Source organism: Haliotis cracherodii, unplaced genomic scaffold, assembly GCF_022045235.1.
Source record: "Haliotis cracherodii isolate W230 unplaced genomic scaffold, xgHalCrac1.p SCAF_5, whole genome shotgun sequence".
Lineage (NCBI taxonomy): Eukaryota > Metazoa > Mollusca > Gastropoda > Lepetellida > Haliotidae > Haliotis > Haliotis cracherodii.
Window position 1 is genome coordinate 59,162,597 of NW_027266308.1, and position 21,286 is coordinate 59,183,882.

A 21,286-nucleotide genomic window follows, 5' to 3' on the forward strand; every position below is an offset into this window, starting at 1 on the left:
GCCTAATTTTGGTGTACTTTTTCTGTGGTACGTCAGATGCAAGCAAGTGCTAGATCAATGACCTTGTCACTGTGCATTCCAATCCGAGTTAGTGGTTAAGGCGTTTTTATCTAACATGAATATCGGATGTACTGGAATAGTAACTCCCTCGACAAATCGCATCAACCGCGCTTCTGAACCCAATTCATGTTTCATCATATTTGAGAGAGCAAAATTCGCACGATTAAAAGGACAACCTGGTTTTATCACGCTTACCTTATTTGTGCTATTGGGAATATGTTACGTTTTGTGCAATGTTATTGACATTAATATTTGTTGTTGGTTATTAAAGCTGTCCATTTTTTTCAGGTTATTGAAAAAGGATTGTAGTTTATTGTGTCATAGAAAACACAACATTTCGCTGATATCGATTTAATATGGGATTGCATTTACTGTGATGCAATTTCCCTGAAAGACTTAAATCCATGGACAGTGAATAATTCAACAAATAGCCATCTCGATCGTTTCTAAATTTAGAAATAAGCTATTTCAATTACATGTTTCAATTCAACGGACCGTAAGTATCACAGCGGGACGTGAATTGTTGGTGCTTGGAATACGAATTCAGTCTCATTGTTTAGATGGAATTTTTCCGCAACCACACAATGTGCTGTTATTCCAATCCAAAGAAATCTACAAAGTTCCTTTGCGTCAGTGCATGCCGCCAGACACTGATGTGTATAAAGTCAAACACATGATTTGAAACTATGTTTGTTGGAGATAAGATGTAAGATATGGCATGACAACTGAATAATATATTGTATTATCCTTCAGGCTTTCTTACTATAATTTGTCAGACGTTTTCTGTCTTTTCTTGGTACTCATGTACCCTTGGATTACTGAGATTAATCACATTTTAATCACATGAGCATAAATCCATTTCATGATCTCAACACAACACCCTGCAGGTGTACTTCAATACACAGCTTACATTTGCAGCAGCACAGCTGCAACAGCCCCTTGTTGAATTCATCAGATGAAGGACTGGATGGCTAAATGTCAAAGCTTTAATAGCTTCCTATAAACAAAATAACCAGTATTATCTTAAATTCAAGAAAGAAATGGAACACTATTTGTATCAGAATCACACAACATCTGTTATAGCAGCAATATAGAGCACTGGAATTAAACAACATGAATAGGGTCTCCTATTTGTAGCTCTGTCACAAGAAAATGAGACTAAACCAAATAAAAGCAACAAAGCTGGCACTGTGACACCGTTAACTGAGCCTGACTTCTCTGGCTATATGACCTTTCGTAAACAATTAGATGAATATATAAAAAAGTCATGTTACATATTACACATATGATATATGTCACCTGTCAGTCTAAGGCATATGTTTTACATGTTACAGCATCGTTTCCCTTTTCACGCACTGACAGCAATTACTTGCATCAGAACGTTTGCAGATTTGCGCTATTAAATGCGACCTTAACATTATTTATGACTTTTAACAGTTGTACAGTTATATCGCGGCGTGTCTGCTTAATGTGGGAGGAAAACCCGGAGTGATGCAGTTTACCACTTCGATGAAACCCTAGAGCACGGATATGGTGCTGTCAAACCTAGAAACATACCCACAGAAACAATCATAGGTTTCTGGCGTGCCCAAGGGACGCGACTCTACGCAGCTTCACCTTAGACGACTGGGCCATCCGTGCCCCCTCATGTCCAACGAAGACAGCGAGCATAAAAAGTCGTGAACAAAGCCACTTTTCAAAGGGGCCATAATGCGTTCTATAACATAATACATTTGTTTAAGCGTGTGGCTCTATAAACTCTCAGGAGTTATGGGTGAAGTTTGCGGTTATCCATCACCTTCTATGTTATTTTCAAAGAGAACATTGGGCAAATTAGTATTTCATTTTTTACCAATTGCTTGTGACGTGTGTGCGATTTAACAGCATATCCTAACACAAAACAGTAGCTGTACTTCATATAATGTTCAATAAAGATAAACTTAAATTATTCTGCAATTTGAACGTGCATGTTTATGCCTGCGCATAATTTGGATGTTTGCGTGTTTGTTGGGTGCATGATACTCACATACGTGGTTTGTGAATGTCAACAGCGCACAATGATTGTTTAGCTATCAGGTGCTCAGACAAAACATCTTTGTTCAACCGTAAGTAATGCTTACGCAATGCCGAGGCTTGCTGAAACCTAACTTCTACCCGCTGTGGGTACGCTGCAAACAGAAATGTCGCCAGAGTTGCCAGACATTTTTATGTTCATTAAAAAACATTATTATCTCTTTGGAGACGTTTTCTACAGCATGGCAACATTCGTGACTTGCCATGGGCCGGTCGTCCACGTGTTACGTCAACAAGACAACCATTTCGGTTATGAATACACAATGCCATTTAGAAAGTGGTCAATGTAACAAATGTTATATTTGGGATAACACTTTCTTAGTAAAGTACAGATTCTCGTACTTTTTTGTGTTGAGTCCCGTCCAGGATTCGGATTTACACTTTTCAGAGGGGTACTCAAAGTACGTGATCTAGACTACCAGTTGTCGGACTTTCATTTTTGTGGAAGCCTCGGTGGCTGAGATCGCTGACTTTGTGTGCTGGCGATTAGGTGCCTCACTCTGGCAAGTGTAGGTTCAAATCCCGGACGGGACTCAACCCCAAAAAGTACGAGAATCTGTACTTTACTAAGAAAGTGTTATCCCAAATATAACATTTGTTACATATTAGGTTCATGCATATATGGAATACCAAACTGTCATATTATGCAAATCATGGAACTGTTTATGAGGGACTGTTGTCAACTTATGTTTTTCATATTCGAACTTCAGAATGAATGAGTGAGTAAGTTGGGTTTAACTCCGCTTTAACTCTGAGTATTTTCATATCACTCAGTCACCTAAATGTATATATATATATATATATATATGTGTGTGTGTGTGTGTGTGTGTGTGTGTGTGTGTATTGGGGGGAGGGGGGGGGGGGGGGGCAAACCTGATCTGATGCAGACCATAGACGTTTATCAGTTTGGTAAAACCCACGAGCTCAGATATAAGGCTGACAACATAGAAACATACCCAGGAGAAACCTGGATTCGAACCCAGTATCATTGGTAACTGCCAAGCTCAAGGGACGCAACTCTTAACAGCGAGTTGCTACCTCAGACGACCAAACCCGTGCCCAGTTAATTCAGAAATAACGAAAGATTACATAACGACCTCGAGAATACCCTCACTGAGCAATACCGTGACAGTAGCTTGATGATAATACTGTAAATTGCACTTTAATTTGGTAACTTTATCATTGTTTCGGGGAAATGAACCAAACACGCCGCTCAGCTGCATGTAAACAAGCATGTCGCCCTCTAATATCCTCATAGATAAATGGCTGCTTCTACAGGAACCCAACATCCTTATCAGGGAAACATTCTCCTGACCTTCACTGAACAAAATCAATACACATCTTGTTAAAATTCATGAAACCGATCATATAGACACTTGAAAGTACATGTATGTTACCAGTCATTTCTAACGGTTGGCATGTCAGTCTGACCAGTTGTCAGTGTAAGCGGTAAGATACTGAAATCCTATTTTGTTCAATGTCATTTTCAGGTGAATCAAGTAAGCATACGCCCACATGACATTACTGTATTGTGCAGAAGTTTACTCTAAATATTTGAAACTTCATTGTGTGGATTATGTACATATTGTTTTAGTTCGCGTGACAGCGGGTAACACAACATCAAATTATCTGCTGGGATTAGAGAGTTTGCAAGCATGACTGTGCAAAACAGGAAATGGACATAAGGCCACATTTTTTCGACAGGAAATTTATTGAAATGAAAAATAAAAATCTTAATTGGTTTTTCTTTTTTATCTCGCCGATAAGCTTAGCATGTTTCGCGAAAATATTTTCTAAGCAAGTAATCAATGAAGTTGATAAGTATCAAACACAGGGGTCAAATTATAATTTGTTCTCTTGTTGTTCCTGAAATTTATAGGATTCGTATAATGCACAACAGTATTCCGTTAGAGTCGTGAGGTTGGCATTGCTTTTCCCACCATTTTTATCTTTCATACCAGCCGATCCGTAGTGGTGTGTAAACTAAGAAAATTTTGAATTGGATTTTTACCCCAGCTACCGACATGTAAATAAAATAATAATTATCCTGTAAATAATCCGTAAAGCAAGTAAAAAAATGTGTGACCTAATTGTGCAGAGAGGTATCTACAGGCCAGGAATGGTAATCTTAGATACGATCAGATGATCCTTGTGCGGCTAAGGGATTCAATTGTTCAAAGCAAATTCAAACCCCCAAACCAGTATTCCATCATAAAGTAAGTTTATATTTGGTACACATGTTACAAACGCTGATTATTTTAACTCGGGGGGGAAATGGTTATGTTTTTCTTTAGCAAATCTATCGACTGTAGCTCGCAGAGTCGCCTGAATACAACAACGGAAATATCAGGTCATGTCCATATCAAATTATCATATTGCATGACCATGCATAGGTAATAGTTCATCGGTCGCAGCATGAGCAAAACATATCCCCATCATGGGACATTATGAAAAAGTTATGTTCAGGTACTTACAATCAGGTTTTTATTATATAAAAGTGATATTTCCATTGCAGGGAACATAGCACTTAATATTTTACTGCAGTGAACAAAACACTTTGACGGAACGGTTGTCATGCAACAGTTAAATTGTCTCCCTTTATCGTAAGTGTCTGGCCCGCACGCAAAATATTGACGTCATTTTACGTTAGTTCCACATTGACAAGGCAAAATAATGACAGATGGTCAAACATGGAGTTAATATCACTTCTTTTTTTTAGTTATTCTCTCGAAATATGTTTCTTTATCAACTGTAAATTTCTCATTTTACTCGTCAATCGAGACTGTTCGTTTCGCAAAGCGCCATTTTCGTTACTTGACCAACGTGTATTCTTTCGCTTCCAACAGCGGTCTCCTAGTTTTCAAGAATATTATTTGTTAAAATTGATTTTGTATATACCCATATCTAAATGCATGATAAATTATTTTCGTGACACGAAATACTTGTAGATACTTTTAGTTCTATTGTTTAAGATATTGCAAACACGGAATCACTTTTAAGTAGCATATTTTCAAGGGGAAGTGAACCTCCCCTGTGTGTTAGGTAGGGAGAATTTATGTTTCAAGATTTTACATTCGTAATGAAATAATTCACTTTTCCGATAACTACACAAAAAGCATATAATAAATCGGATATTCCATTTGTCTCGTGAAATATCATGTTTCTCTTACTCGATGAGACAAGCAGGATATTTCACTAGCCACATGAAATGTCCTCTATTTATGTTTTTGTTACCGAAAGCAAGCGTTAGTTGTGTATGTCTCTCTTCCTGGCAGTCAACAACCTGCCGGCGGCACAAGATGAGAACTAAAGAACCACAGATTTCATGTTCGCAAAATGTAGGTTTAAGTTCACTTGTGTCAAACGCCCATCTTGGACGTTGTGGCAACTTGTGTTAACGAGCTGCAAAACCAAATAAACATCATTGGTGAAGTTCAAAAGGGTCCAGTCTGATATTTGCTGCTGAAACCTAGTTCTTGCTTTCTCGATGGAAGTTAATACTATTATATGACACATTATCATCGGTGTTTACATAAATATATTTGCTCACACATGCTATGCTTTTCGCCAAATACTATTTTCTCAGGGAAAAGCGATCTTATTGCTGCAATGTACATTATGTATTCTAATTTATACCGAATATTTACTTACGTGAGGGAATAGTACTGATCAATCAGAATCCTAATCAAATAGAATTTTCTAAATAAAGGACATTATGCATATTTACGTGACTCATCATAGCAATGTTGGGGGACACCGGGAATGGGCTTCATGCACTGCAGCTGTGTAGTAAATGCAGACCTGTGACTTTATGACCCACAAGGATTCCAAAGTCCCCATGCTTCTACAAGGAGATATACTATGTGATATTGAAAAAGTATATTATGTGATTTACAAGAGATGTTTCTACTATGATTGAAAACTGTACTTGACATTTCATCGAAAGAATATATTGTTCGATGCTCGATATTTATGCATTATACATCACGATTAAAATCAGTTCAACGATCTCCTCTCAAAAACATAGTTTTTGTGATTCCTGTTGGTTCGACGAAAAACATGTATACGAATACAGAACATGTAATGTATTTTTTCATGACTATCAAGCACAAGTACACTAATAGACACAGGGCAGATGACGTTCCACTTCGAAATAACTATATAGAAGGTAATATCATTTCAAGATTATTTTTTTCTTCGACATATAATTCCTTTACGATGGCTCTACCTCTATTAATTGAAGTACTATGCTTTCTCATCATTCCCACTGGGTCATGATTTCTAAAGGTTAAACATAACACATGATCACAACAATGCGAACCGGTCTTTTTCCTTTTGTACTATAAATATATTCTGCCGGCTAAAATCTCAAAGTAATGAAGTATTTGAAATATATCTAAATCCTGACATTTAGAAATACTGTATGAAGATCACGATTACTTATTAAAAGTTTTATATTAAATGTCAGAATATTATCTGGCCAGGTTAGGTTCTGTGTTGTACCTACCAGGTATGGTCAATAATCAACCTTACACAGTATTAAATCATCAAAACTCAGCCGTAATATTATATATATTCGATCGCTATATGAAAGCACATTAACAATGGTACACCATTCATATCTTCTTACGTGACTATAAACGTACTGGAATAGCACACGTCGATATATTTATATAAATCCAAAGCAAGTGATTCCCTGGTATTTGATTGGCTTACTAAACAATGCTGACCACGTCCACGTGCGGACCACTGCTTCCTCACTTCTTGCTAATGTGGAGGGGTGTGTATTTGTCTTGGGTAAAATTATTCAAGTGATTTATATTGATGTCCACCGTGGTTTGTGAATCACATCAGCATATTTGTTCATGAGAATTGACTTCAGCATGTGTTTGGGGTAACTTCAGCATGTGTTTGCGGTGACTTCAGCATGTGTTTGCGGTGACTTCAGCATGTGTTTGCGGTGACTTTAGCGTGTGTTTGTGGTGACTTCAGCATTTGTTTGTGGTGACTTCAGCATTTGTTTGCGGTGACTTCAGCATGTGTTTGCGGTGACTTCAGCATGTGTTTGCGGTGACTTCAGCGTGTGTGCGGTGACTTCAGCATGTGTTTGCGGTGACTTTAGCGTGTGTTTGTGGTGACTTCAGCATTTGTTTGTGGTGACTTCAGCATATGTTTGCGGTGACTTCAGCATGTGTTTGCGGTGACTTCAGCATGTGTTTTCGGTGACTTCAGCGTGTGCTTACGGTGATTTCAGCATGTGTTTGCGGTGACTTCAGCATGTGTTTGCGGTGATGTTAGCGTGTGTTTGTGGTGACTTCAGCATGTGTTGCGGTGACTTCAGCATGCGTTTGCGGTTTTAGTAGCGGATTTTACGTAAATTATACTGTGCAGGATTCTTTAGACATGAGTAGAGCATGTCGCAGATAGGTCACGAGAGCACTAGGGTGATTCATATGACAATTGTGTTGAGTTGAGTAAGTTGGTATGACAGTCAGAAATCCAGACACGATGCAGATCCCTCTTTTGTGAAACGGCTATGGTGCTTGAGTGAGTGAGTTAGTTGAGTTAAAAGTGGCTCTGAATAGTATTTCAGTTACACCACGGCGTGTCAGCTTAGTGTAAAGGAAAGCTCAATACTATTACTGAAAATGTTAAGCAGTTCATACATACATGCTTTCTTTGTAACAAACGCGAGGTTATTACGATTTTGTCATGATAGACTTCAGCGTGGTGTGGTATGTTTATCAATTGCACTTTTGGCATGGGTCATTGCAAAATGGTGCCTTAAAGGGTTTGCATCGATACACATACAAGTAAACTATTAACAACTTCAGAAACATACCAGCATGTAAGTCCTATTTCGCAATAAAATAAATCATGGCGCAAACTAATGAAGACATAATTCAGACGATTATTATTTAAAGATGTCTGAGACAGTCTTCTTGATCTGTAAGTCAATAGAGGTGATCCATCTGAGGCCATCTGGCAGAGAGGTCCCTGTATGTGGCTACCGTAACGCTAAATTGATCATAGGCTTGAGTTTCGACCGTTCTCATTGAAACCTTTCGCTTGTTGCTTGTTCAGAATAATCTGGGCAATTATCGAAAAGGCCATACACTAATATGGCGAGGTAAAGATCGTGATCTCCGCTCCTGCGTGCAAAGGCGACCATTGAAGTGGCTTGAGCCTGGGCTCGTGTCCAAGAAGATGGCATGTTTACGTTGTTCTACACCATGAGGTTAGTCGCCTATTCGCATTGGGTGGTATGTGTGGGTTAGTTTCATGTTCTGACTAGGTGACATACGGGGGTTTATTTTACTATTGCAACTAGGTGGCATATGGGGGTTCGTATAATATTCCTACAAGGTAACATAAGGAGGTGAGTTTACTATTCTCATTAAATGGTATACCGAGGTTAGTTTACTATTCCTACAGTGTGACTTACGTGGATCAGCTTACTATTTTTGCTAGTTAGTTTACTATCATGCCTACTCAGTTACATAAGGGTGTTAGTTTCCAATTCCTATTTGGTGGCACACGGGAGTTACGTAACTATACCTACAATGTGGTATGCGGGGCTAGTTTACTATTCCTACTAGGTGACATACTGGGGTTAGCTTAGTCTTCCAAATTAGATGTCTTTGGGTATTAGTCTGCCTGTTTGGTGAAACAGGGCTATTCATTCAAAACAAGTCTGATTCCTTTCACCTTGTGGTGTACAATCTGGAAACTGAAGGAAGTCGTTCAGTAGTATATGTTCTACTTTACCAGCAACACTTACATACATCGACGACAACGTGAATCATTCGCCATATAAAGTGGGAAGCGCCATGTCATACAAGCCGAGTACGCAATGGGCCTTGGGCGCCATCGATAATTGTTGACGTCATAACAGCTTTTTTCTGCAAGCCATCGATCAGCCCTGGAGAACGTATTGTATTCTCTAGTTACTAATTACGACAAAGTTCTAACTTCCTATTTGGAAGTAGGAACTTAACGACAAGGGAAGATACTCTTTAAGCCCGATTCTGACTGGTTTTCGTAACGTGATACATTTTCATATTCATGACAAAACATCAGTGTGATACAGATACGAAATCAATGACATTGCAGGCTTTGTTACTGATACACGTAGCAGGTGAAACAAAGTGATCATGGATATTGAAAGAAAGATTTATATGCAATAGTTAGCCATCTACGCAATATAGAGGCAAGGCATTAGGTGTAATAATGAGGTAAATCTGTAGTTGGGAAAAGTACTAGTGTTGTCGTGAGGGAGTTCTCAAGTTGCCTGCCCCCATACCATACACGGTCGTCTTAGATTAGAGCGCCCAAGGTGATAAGGTCAATCGTTCTCATGCCATTTCGTAGATTATATGTCATGAAGTCTATACGTGAAAATTAGAATCGATCTTATACCTTAAATGCGGGACAACTGGTCAATTAAAATCACTAGAACCAAAATGTTAGAATCCGCTTCATTAGGAAGGACAAAAATTAACCATCTCCGGGCTCGTAGTTAGACGGCTGCCCCTGAATCACGTGAATCGCATTAGATTCTTGCAGTGTTATAGCTCTGGTTGACAGCTTAAATCATTGCTTCTGGCAATCTTTTCTAAATGTCATGATAAGGGCTAGCCAAAGACGAACGCTGGTAATTCTAGCAGAGTTAAACGTCAGTTGTGAAATTAACTGTGTCAGTTTCTTTATCCCATTAGTCATTAAGTTCGAGAGTGTACGCGATAAGAACTTACACTACAATAAACTTCGCTGCGGTACATTTCTACGAAGTCGATGATCACTGCTGAATTTGTCCAATGAAGGAGCTCTGTGATAGATAGTACCCGGAACTATTCACACTACACTAAACTACAGTTATAACGAAGTCAATGGGACCCCTAATTTTAGTTCGTTATAACCGTAGTTCGTTATAAGCATATATACAGTTTATATACAGAAAATGTCGGGTGAAAATGAGTTACATCAGTCATTTCGTTATAAGCGTGTTCTGGAAACGTACTTCCAGTAATTCTATACTGATATTTAGGGGTCTCACAAATTCAGATATGTGAGTCCCCCGCTCAATAAAACTGATGACTAATTAACTTCAAATACAGCTGTCGAAGACTTCAAAACATATAGGTAACAGTGCTACGGAAAGGCTGTGCAATGTGGCAACATTCTGTCGAGTGACTGTCCACACTTGTGGTCGAGCACAACCAGGGGACCCTAACACGAGCGTATACTGTGATGACCTCCTTATGAGCGGTATTGTCTGCATGATGACATCGCCATCGACTGTGTCCCCTAAGGCCCAACCTTTATACACGTGGCTTAGAGAATTTCTACTTATGAATAGCGTGATGATTGATGGCCAAGAAAGTGTAAGCTCCTTCCAAGGACAGAAATAATGACCCAGTCGCCCTCTGTCCTTCCCAATTGCTTTCTTTGTTGCTGTGCCACCATGGATAAGATGACCATGAAAAGAGGGACACCATGCTCTTAAATAATTTTACCACCGCCGCCGCGAAAGAGTTCTTCAATTGCAGGATACATTGGCAGCATGTCGATGAATAGGCATCAATTACCTCTGCACAATATACGGGGTAATTGATTTAGACCAAGACCTTTACTTAACACTCTCCCCTTTATTATATATTTATCCCACACGATCAAAGGCAGCCACGGAGATGTTGTTTCTGATTGTTTATAACTGACAATAATTGATATAATACTGCTGTTCAGTGTGCAAGTTATGCGCTTGAGGTATAGAGAGACTCGTACTGTTCGTACATATGGCGATAACGATGTAGCATGTGACACCAAATGGTTATTCCGTACTGCTGTCATGTTTAAGTAACTTCTTTGAGAGCCATGAAGAGGTTGGATTACTAAGTAAGGATAATTATATGGATGAACATTTTCTTTATTACAATTAGGAGCGACGTTTCGGTGTAGGTTCTAACTGCTCATTACTTGCCTGATAACGATGTTAGAACCTACACCGAAACGTCGCTCCTACTTGAATAGGGACCGTGTTCATCCATATGTCTTATCCTTACTTTGTTTAAGTGTGTTTGAATAATATTGCAACGGCATGTATTTCTGAAGTTTGTTGATATTATCAAGAACATCGCTCGTATATAGCGAACGTGTGTGTGAGTGCGTGCGTTGCGTGCGTCCGTGCGTGCGTGCGTGTGTGCGTGCGTGCGTGAGTATCAGTTGGAATAATGCCGGTTTTATAGTGCTAGCCCACTGAGCTAGCCCAATGAGATGTGTGTCATTTTGCACTTTAACAAGGATACCCCGCTCAGACGCAGTATACTGACTCCCAGCCGACCAAAACCTTGTTTCATCCCCTCAATACCAAACAACATAAGGGTAACAACAAGAACCATCTTTTAACGTCTTTTGGTATGAAGCGGCCGGGGATCGAACCATCGACCTTTCGCACTCCGAACAGACACTCTATCCACTAAGACCAAGGACATGGTCCTTTCTTTCTACATGTATCAAGTTGAAGTATAAACGATAGATCTATACCATCTGAGGACCCAGGATATGAGTTAATGCTTCTATATGTGCATTTGACACGCAGGTGGCTGCACCTTTCCAGCTGTTACCATCCAACATTAAAGAGTATGGTGTCAACTGTTACGAGCTTCCTGATATGGCACTTCACTGAAATATGCAATGTTTGCTTTCTGTCTTATCATTAAGCAAATACCCGGACACATTTATTTCCGTTAGCGGAAATTGAAACGTAGAAATCGATGAAATATGTTTAATATCACATCAGTCACCCGTGATCAAGTATGGTCGTGCGACTCAACAACAACACTAAACCTCAAATGGTAAAATGAAGTTTTCTGTGAAAAGAGAGTGGTTGAGAATGAGTGAGTCAGTTTGGTTTTACGCCGCTTTTAGCAATATTCCAACCCTATAACGGTGAGGACACCAGAAACAGGCTTCATACAGATGGGACCTTGATCAGCGAACGCTTGAACCATTTCGTTACCATTATCCCACTAGTGGTTGTGTCTCCTTCACGTAATGAATACTGAACAAAAACAGTTCAGGATCATGAAATATTTTTATACACTGTACACATTTAAAGAAACTCTGTACAACAAAATATCCCCAAGGATATTCATGATCTTTTATTTGTTTTGTTCAGTAATGTGTTTGTCTATTGTTGTTAATTAACATTGAAGGTCATATCACGTTCAGGTAGATGACTACTGCTGGTTGATTACTTACCTGTGAACATTTACATCATGCTATTAGTGTCTTCAGCTACAGACCCGTGAAGATCCGGGTAAATGATGGGTCTTCTGCCAGCCATGTTTGCCGTAAGAGGCAACGATGCTTCTCGTAAGAGACGATTAACGGGATCGGGTGGTCAGACTCGATGACGTGGTTGATGCACGTCATCGTATCCCATTATTCGAGTATTTACAGACCGCAGTCATGTAGCTGGAATATTCCTGCGTGCGGCGTTAAACAACAAACAAGCAAACAAATATTAGCTACATTGTTATTATTCACGCAGGTGCCATTGTTCTTCAGCTCACAGCCATTGAAGAAAAATAAAGAACCGTTCATCGCTAATAATGACACAGCGCGATACAATATATTGAATTTCGAATGCCAGTGTATTCACTGTGGACACAACAAATTAATTACCTGTCAAACTTGAAGAGATGGGGGAAGCTGTTTTTGGTGTTTTTGAGATTGCAAAATATAATGCCGTTAGATGATGGCAAAAACCTTAAATGATGAGATGTCAATGATCGGACATCAATAATGTTACATTGTAGTATTTTCCCAAAGTATGACTCCTTGAACGATTGTTTTGTTTGATTCGTTGGTTGGTTGGCATGATGCTTAGTGAGCTGGTTGGTTGAAAGTCATTTGCTTCAGAATATGTAGTACGCATTTACACAATCTTAAAACAGCTGTTCAGGGGCGGTATTTAATTCTTGCTGACTTTTTTCTGTCAGTCATCTAAAATGACATTTGTAATAATTGAGAAATTGCTTTCAGCGGTGCTTGTTTGTTGATGTCATCGATTCTTTCTTATCTTTCTTGCATCGATAAGCGACACCTCTCTGATATTAAGTTGTCATTATCTATTAACTCCAGTCAATTATTTCATGAAATTTAACTTGTTCAATTTCGCTCGAGATAAACAAATAAGAGGGCTGGTCAAAAAGTTCTAAGCCTGACTAACTTTCAACTGTGGGCCATTCCACAGTGACCCAATTTGAGTAGTTCATTGCAGGTGTATTTGGTCTGTTTAGGCAGTTTGTATATTAGTGACAGCCAGCTAAACGTAGTAGGAGTCCAAATGGACACAGAATTGGAAAGGAACTAATACCAAACAGTCGTCAAGTTTTTGACTTTAAAGAAAAGTACTCCCCAAGAAATTCATGTCACCAGTATATGGGGATACGTGCCCCAGCTATTCCACTGTTAAACGTTGGGCAGCTATGTTTAAGGCTGGGAGAACAAGCCTTGATGATGACTCTAGGTCTGGACATCCCTTAATTTTCATCAATGAAGATTCAATCAAGGAGATAGAAAAAAACTTTAACTGTCCGATCGACGTATTACCGTTGCGGAGGAAGATACAGGTCTAAGACAAGGATCCATTGAAACTATTATTCATGAATATCTACAGATGAAAAAGAACTGACATTGCCAGAGAAACGTTAGAGCTAATTGAGAAGATTTACGTCTATTCAAAGGGAAATGAAACATGGGTGTACCACTAAGATCCCATCTCTAATCGTCAATCCTTGGAATGACACCTTTACATTTCTCCGGCACCAAATAAATTCAAGACTTCAAGATCAGTGAAGGGAGTTATGCAAAGGATGTGATCCTTATTGATTACTTATAAAGTCAAAAGACGATAACCGGTGACTACTGTGCTGATTTGCTTCATCGCATTAGAGATTCTATCAAAGAAAAGCGGCGAGGAATGCTGACTGCTGGAATTCTACTCCTTCATGACGATGCCTCTTTAAAGGCTACCGTGTGATGTGAGTTCGAAGAGCTTCCTAACCCTCCATACTCGTCAGACCTGGCACCAAGTGATTTCCACCTATTTCCTGAACTGAAAGAACACCTTCGTGGAAAGCGCTATGACGACAACGATGACCTCAAAGCTGCCGTGAATGTGTAAGCCTTAAGGTGGCTTCAGAAAACGTCTTCCTGACTGGAATTGAAAAGCTTCAATTTTGATATGAGAGGGTACTGAACAGCAGGGAGATAATGTTGCAAAACAACATTAAAAACTCTTTCACAATTGTTGGTTTTGTTTGTTAGGCTTAGAACTTTTTGACCAACTTTCATCAACACAAAGTTTGTTGTATCCTCTTTTGTAGAATTGCAAATTAAGTCCATATGCACAATTTGCGAATAAAACGGATCCATTTTGTGTTTGTGCGTCTTCATTAGCAAGAAGAAGCCATACGCTTTCAACCTGTTACTACGGAATGTGTCAACAGTATGTTCGCTTCTGTAAGCTATACTTTACAGTGGTAACCGTTATTTGAAAATATGATGTGCTGGAATAACATTTCCAAAATGTATCTCTCCAAATCAAAACAAATGCATTTACAAAACAAGATTACAAATACATTCGGAAGAAAATTATGCAATTTCCAATGCTTGTCGGAGTCTGTTAAACATAGATGTGAGTTTGATTCATGATCAGCTGTTGTAGCTCTGCTTTTTATTTGAGAAATACCACAACTTACCGCACCCTAATCGTTTGTTAATATGACTATATATAACTATATATGTGGCAATAATATGATCTATTTTAGCAGTTGGGAATAGATATAAACTACCGAAACTCAAGAGTAATCAATGGTTCATTTGCACAATAGTTGAATGAGTGACGATATGACGTACACTCATGCAAAGTTTTATCTCTATTAATATTTGAAATTCCGGTTTAATTAAATGACACTTTTTTTATCTAAGATGTTTACATATGTGAGACATGCATCACTTTCCTTCAATATTAAGCTGATATAACTGGAATACTGTTCAAAGCGGCGTTAAATCCAACTCACTCACTCACTTTAACAGAATGGGTTTGTGTACATCGGATATGCTGGACGTTCTGACAAATACATCAATATGGGTCCAGAAAAAACTACTTATATATGGAATATATATTGAATTTATGCAGTGGGAAGTTGCATTCAGCGTTTGAAATATATCGTATATTTATTATCTTTTTTTCTTACTAGTAGCCACCGGTGCCAGGCAGAATTGATTAATAATAAAGGTTCGTGGAAGTCCGTTGTGTTTTCCTCGTGTAAATTTAATATTCCATTAACTATTCTTAATACTCTAAATGGGATTTTGCAACGTGTTCTGACATACACATTGCCTTTTATGCATATGCGGAGGAACGTACTGACATTGCATGTGATTGCATTTGGTTGGGAGCTTGTTGGCCTTGGTTACCTTTAAAATCTCGTTACCTGTGCCCGGTAATCACGCGCGTTAGAACAAGTCCTACCAGACCATGGGGTTTCGTAGTTGAAAGCAAATAAATACCAATGCGTTCTTTTATGCGTTCTTCTCCATACAATCATGTGTCTATAAATGTTTAAGATACCGGTGTACATATTAGATGTCCATATACAATCAATAAAACAACTATGCATTATTACATAAAGCATCCTGGCCGTCTCACTGTTCTTGTGTACCCAGGGCGTCTGACCGGAGAGCGTGCTTACTAAATTGCGCTAAAAGATGGTACTTGTTGTCACCCTTCTTGGCACATTGCACAAAGGCGATAAAACAAGAACTGGTCGGCCCGGAGTCAGTGTACTGTGTCTGAGTGGGATATTCATGTTAAACTGCGGCATGGTATTTCAGTGGGCTAGCACTGCAAAAACCGACTTTACTCCGGATTACAAAACACACACATATGTGAGCGCGCTCACGTACGCAAACACACATGTGGCTATTCAGGTGCAACAATCTTGAACGCGATGTTAAACACATTTCACCTCACCTCCAGCTTACAATTATCTGAATTTCTACTTTGACGAAAATGGTGCTTTAAAAACTTTCATATTACGCTGCTTCCTTACATGTTAAACTTCATAGCTTGTGCCAACAGTGACATAATAGTTTTGCCATGTAAACCAAATTGAATTCCGAATTGATGCGTTTTGTAAATTTTGTACACGAATATTTGAACTGAACATTTATACGTAATGTTTTCTATTTTCTTGAATTTATCTTCTTTTATTAAGGACACGTGATCCACATTATGAGCAACTGATTCAATATCAGGGAAATCGATCCCTATTGAGAACAAACGATCCAATACAAGGACAAATGACTTACATTAACTGTTAAATACGTTTGTTTTAACTTCATTGCTTTTGGTTTCGACGAAGTGACTGGCATGTATTACGGACAAGGTATGTGAATGTGTGTGTGTGTGTGTTGATTGTTTGTTTTTTGTTTAACATCGCAATCTGCAATATTCAAGCTATATGACGGCGGTCTGTAAATAACCGTGTCTGGGCCATGCCAATCCTGAATTGACATCATGAGCCTCGATCTTTTCAATTGGGATACGATATCATGCATCAACCAAGTCAGCGAGCCGGACCACCCGATCCATCCTTTAGTCGCCTGTTACAAAAAGCATATTCGACCCTTTGGACAAGCATGGGTTCTAACCCGGATCTTTATGGGTCGTGTGAGTTGTAAAGCGACCATCTTCATTATTTATTGGAACCACTTGGAAGACATGACCTTTGAACAATGATGACGTAATTACTCCAAATGAAACTAAATGTTGCTCCCTCAATGTTTCACTGCCTAGTACTACTAAGAAACACAGATATAAGGGGACGTAAAACAAGATAGCCGACTTGTTATAAGGGAGTAATAACGGTAATATATGTCATTACTATTACCATAATACATGAAAACGTCACATAGGTTTTTCATAGTAAAATGAATGCTATGGGTGGACTTGGCACTGACATTTAGTCGCTGTTCACCTGATTTACCAACTGTTTCCAGAAAAGGTTCTTTTGAGTAGTTCTCTTATGCCAATGCATGTGTATAATTGTGAATGAGTGAATGATTTTTCCAGCACTGTCAGTAATATTCCAGCTATACCATAATTGTACATAATCTAATCACAGCCAGGCAAACCATTGTTAAGTAGTATGAAGAAGGCCCCAGTCCGTCGGGACTTGATTATCCAATGTGAACAAGACTACCTAATCCACATCATTGGGTGTTCACCAGTGTTAATATAAATGAGGGTTGAGGGTTAAACATCTAAGACCTGCATCATTTCGGGTGTTCCTCCCTCATCAAGCAGACACGTCTAATTCACTGACTCACTCATACAAATGACCAATCAACCTTTGACATACATTTCTAAGTATGTATAGCAAATGATAATTAGTATTTTGCACACATGTTATTAATGTTGTCAATATATTTTATGCACAGACTTTTTGAGACACACCCAGACGTCCAGGAGGTGTTCATGCCTTTCAAGGGAAAATCAAAAGAAGACCTCAATCACAGCGCCCAGCTGAAGGCCCATGCCCTCCGCGTGATGGGAACCGTCGAGAAGTGCCTGGCCAGAATCAATGAGCCCAAAAAGATGGAAGAACTCCTGCACGACTTGGGAGCCAAACACGTCATGTATAATGCTAGGGTTGATTATATAGATGTAAGTATAAATGTTGTGGAGTCATTTTTTATGTTTGGGTTGAGATTTGATGGTTGGATGGTGTGTAGGGAGGACCAGGCATTTGTGAGAGACTCCTTTATGAAAAAAAACCAATTAATCAATTTGCAATGCCGCAAAAATTCGGACAAGCTAGTTCAAAGCAAGATGTGTCCGAAGGAGGGAGGATTCTTCATGCATGCTTTTGTACACAACTTGGTGGTGCCATGAATTAAATGGCATGTCAATGGTCAAGATTTGTATGTTGATTATGTTTGAGGTTAGTGAAATGGGGTATACTGTCTCGTTCAGGAGTATAACACTTACATAGCGACGAAGAAGTGGGGCTACTTGTACTAGTTCGTACTTCGTAGGTATTATTGTGCTTGTTCACTATACCATACCGCAGTTTTACCACGTATACCCCATATTATACTGACCAGTCCTTGTTTTATATCCTTAACGCCGAACGCGAAGCAGGGTAATAACAAAATATGTTTGAGGACTTCATAATGGGAGTACACTTCAATGCTTGGCATTTTCTGGGCAGGATTTAGATGATGGTTCTGGGTGTAACACTTGGGATCCGAAGCCACCCCTACAAGAGTTGGTCCATATTTCGTGGCACACCAGACGTACTCGACGTCCAGGTGTATGCAATTGATGTTAAATGTGTTTGAGGTCGGGACTGTCAGCTTGCCAAAGCAGAACGTGATGTTTCTATGGTCGGACGTTGTCCTATTATATTCACACTGATGTCGTGCATAGGGCAAAACGACTGACCTCAAAACCTCATCACGATAATGAATCCCTTTGAGTCGATTATAAAGACGGATGATGTCCATCCTATACGTAGAGGTAATGCTAGCCTACACAACCACTCAGCCACCACCATATCGGTAGAACTGCCGGTAGCTCGTGACACTGGACACTAGGCCCTGTTTTCCCTGATTCACAAAGAATGTAAAAATCTTATTGTAAACTCGTGTAACCTGTTCTTCAGAAATTGTTTGTAAACATGAAGTGTCAAATCTGATAGGTCAATACATGACGACTAAATTCAATATTTCCATTGATTGGTCAGTCAACCAACGTATGACCTTCCGGTTTATCGTTTGAACACTATTATTACAATATACAAAGTGATTGTAGAAGTTGCTACATTAAAAAAATATATATGAACAAAAACATGTCGACGATGATGAAACGAGATGATCATTCCTTAAAATCAGAGTATAGCACAACACCTCGGCATATCTGCAAAGCAATGTAAATATATAGATGAGACTCCGTTTTACCTGATCGACACCTTTTGCAGCTTCTAACAAAGTAAGACAGTAGAAGGTACTAGACCATGAACGCATATGTGCTAATTACTTGCAAAATTTTAACTTTCGTATGTTCCTCCAGTGACAATGCCCTCTTAGGTGAACGACTACAGAAAACACGCACAGAAAAATGTGTGAATTAATATACATTGAACAAATATATATATAGATATTGATGAGAATAAATATGTGATAAGGCCTATCCTTTTGTCTACACATTTCTGATATCAGAACGTTCGATAGAAATATACACATGCAAATGTAGGCCATAGTTTAAAGGTTGGTAAAGCGACATTTCAGTGTGTATTGTACAATGCAATGAGATGCAACTCAAATGATCATTCTTCCTCTACCGCACTGACGTAGAAATATTGCCATTAATGCATTATCCACATCCATCCATGGTTTATAGCTGAACCTTTGATTCCATAAGTACATCTAGCTCAAACCAGATGAGAACCATTAATTGTTATCCAGACGCTGTGATCATTCATTGAGTGCATTGTCACGCACATTCATCGTTACATTCCTATTCTGGCGACAGATACACCAACCAATGTCTGTACCATGACTAATACATAATACATTCAATGACATTTAAACAAAATCTAGAATATATATTGTACAATGCTCAAAATGTAATAATGTTGACGCGTGTAAAATAATTATGTGAATAACTTGAACATTGAACGCGCTACGAGTCCACACGGACTGACAATCCACATTTCTTTACCATTGTCAGTTGCATGGTTGATGTAACAATATCATCTTAATTAATATTGAGTGCTTCTGGTTTTGTCATACGCATGCTCGTGGTAAACCTTACTTTTGACGTCCAGTCAAATGAGGCAGACATGCTGTGATATAACTGAAGTACTGTTCAAAGTGTCATTGAACCCAACTCCCTCACTCAACATGATTTTTTAATGGTTAAAAAAAGAAGAATGCTTATGCCTACTAATCGTGTCAGTGATATATGCACATTAAAAACAAAATTAGTACAAATATACTGACATTCATTTGTGGAGTATATGGAAGTCATTTTACAAATGTTAATATTTGTATAGCTACATGTACATTACATACGGGCTTCAAACTTTCCACTATTGGATGTTTACAATAGTAACGAGGAAAAGACAACTGTTCGATATTGTTTAAACCAGATCTAGACATTTTGTTGTAAAAAGTATATTATTAGACAATGTACATTTTATTTTGTCCTTTACAATATTGTACCGTTTGTGAGATTTAATAAGAAGCCATTGATTAGAAGTTCTGAATCTTCTCAATCTACTTGGGAATAAACATAGCAAATATCTTAATAGTACAAGTACATTCACTTATATATATATACTACAGTATAACCTTTGGATAATATAATTCCTTTAGATCCACACCGTCTATGGTAAAACTGTTGATTTACTTATATTCTTAAGAAAGCCAAATGGAATTATAAGAGTGTGAGCATAGGAACTTAGGCTATGAGAGGCAATTCCATTGTTAATTTATCAAAACCTGTTCACTCTTTAATAAAAGAATCGATATGAAACTGCATAGATAGTTCAATGACTGTCTGTCTGTTACTAATTAATTACTGATTAAGGGCGATGTTTATCCCATACTGCTGTAGACGACCGTCCGGAGAGCAGTAGGTCGGGGGTTCGATTCCCGGCCTCGTCACACCAGAAGACGTTAAAAGATGGTACTTGTTGTTACCCTGTCTGGTGCTCGGCATTCAGGGGCTAAAACAAGTACTGGTCGGGATATTCATATTAAACTGCTGGTATCTTAGTGGGCTAGCACTGTAAATTGGGCATGAGTTCGGACTAGTACAATCAGCCACACACACACACACACACATGCATGCACCACACTTCACCATATTGATGTACACTTATATAACAACTGCGATGTTATTAGGAAGTTACATTGACATATGTGTGTGTCTTGTTCATGCTTGTTTGTGTTAAACATACTTAATGGGGATTAGTTTTCATTCAATAACAATTACAAGATCTGCATCGTTAAATATCAAAGTCTGAAGCAAAAATGATGAGTGATTGATATTATGAGCAACGAGCCATGCCGT

The 21,286-nt window shown here is 38.7% G+C and overlaps 1 protein-coding gene across 1 annotated transcript in view; it reads left to right on the forward strand.

Moving 5' to 3' along the window:
* Positions 1-21,286, forward strand: part of LOC139442572 (uncharacterized) — a 58,013-nt gene that overhangs the window by 24,170 nt on the left and 12,557 nt on the right. Inside the window, exon 2 of the mRNA XM_071223411.1 lies at positions 17,647-17,872. Within this exon, the coding sequence (XP_071079512.1) occupies positions 17,647-17,872 (226 nt within the window). The remainder of the gene's footprint in view (positions 1-17,646; positions 17,873-21,286) is intronic.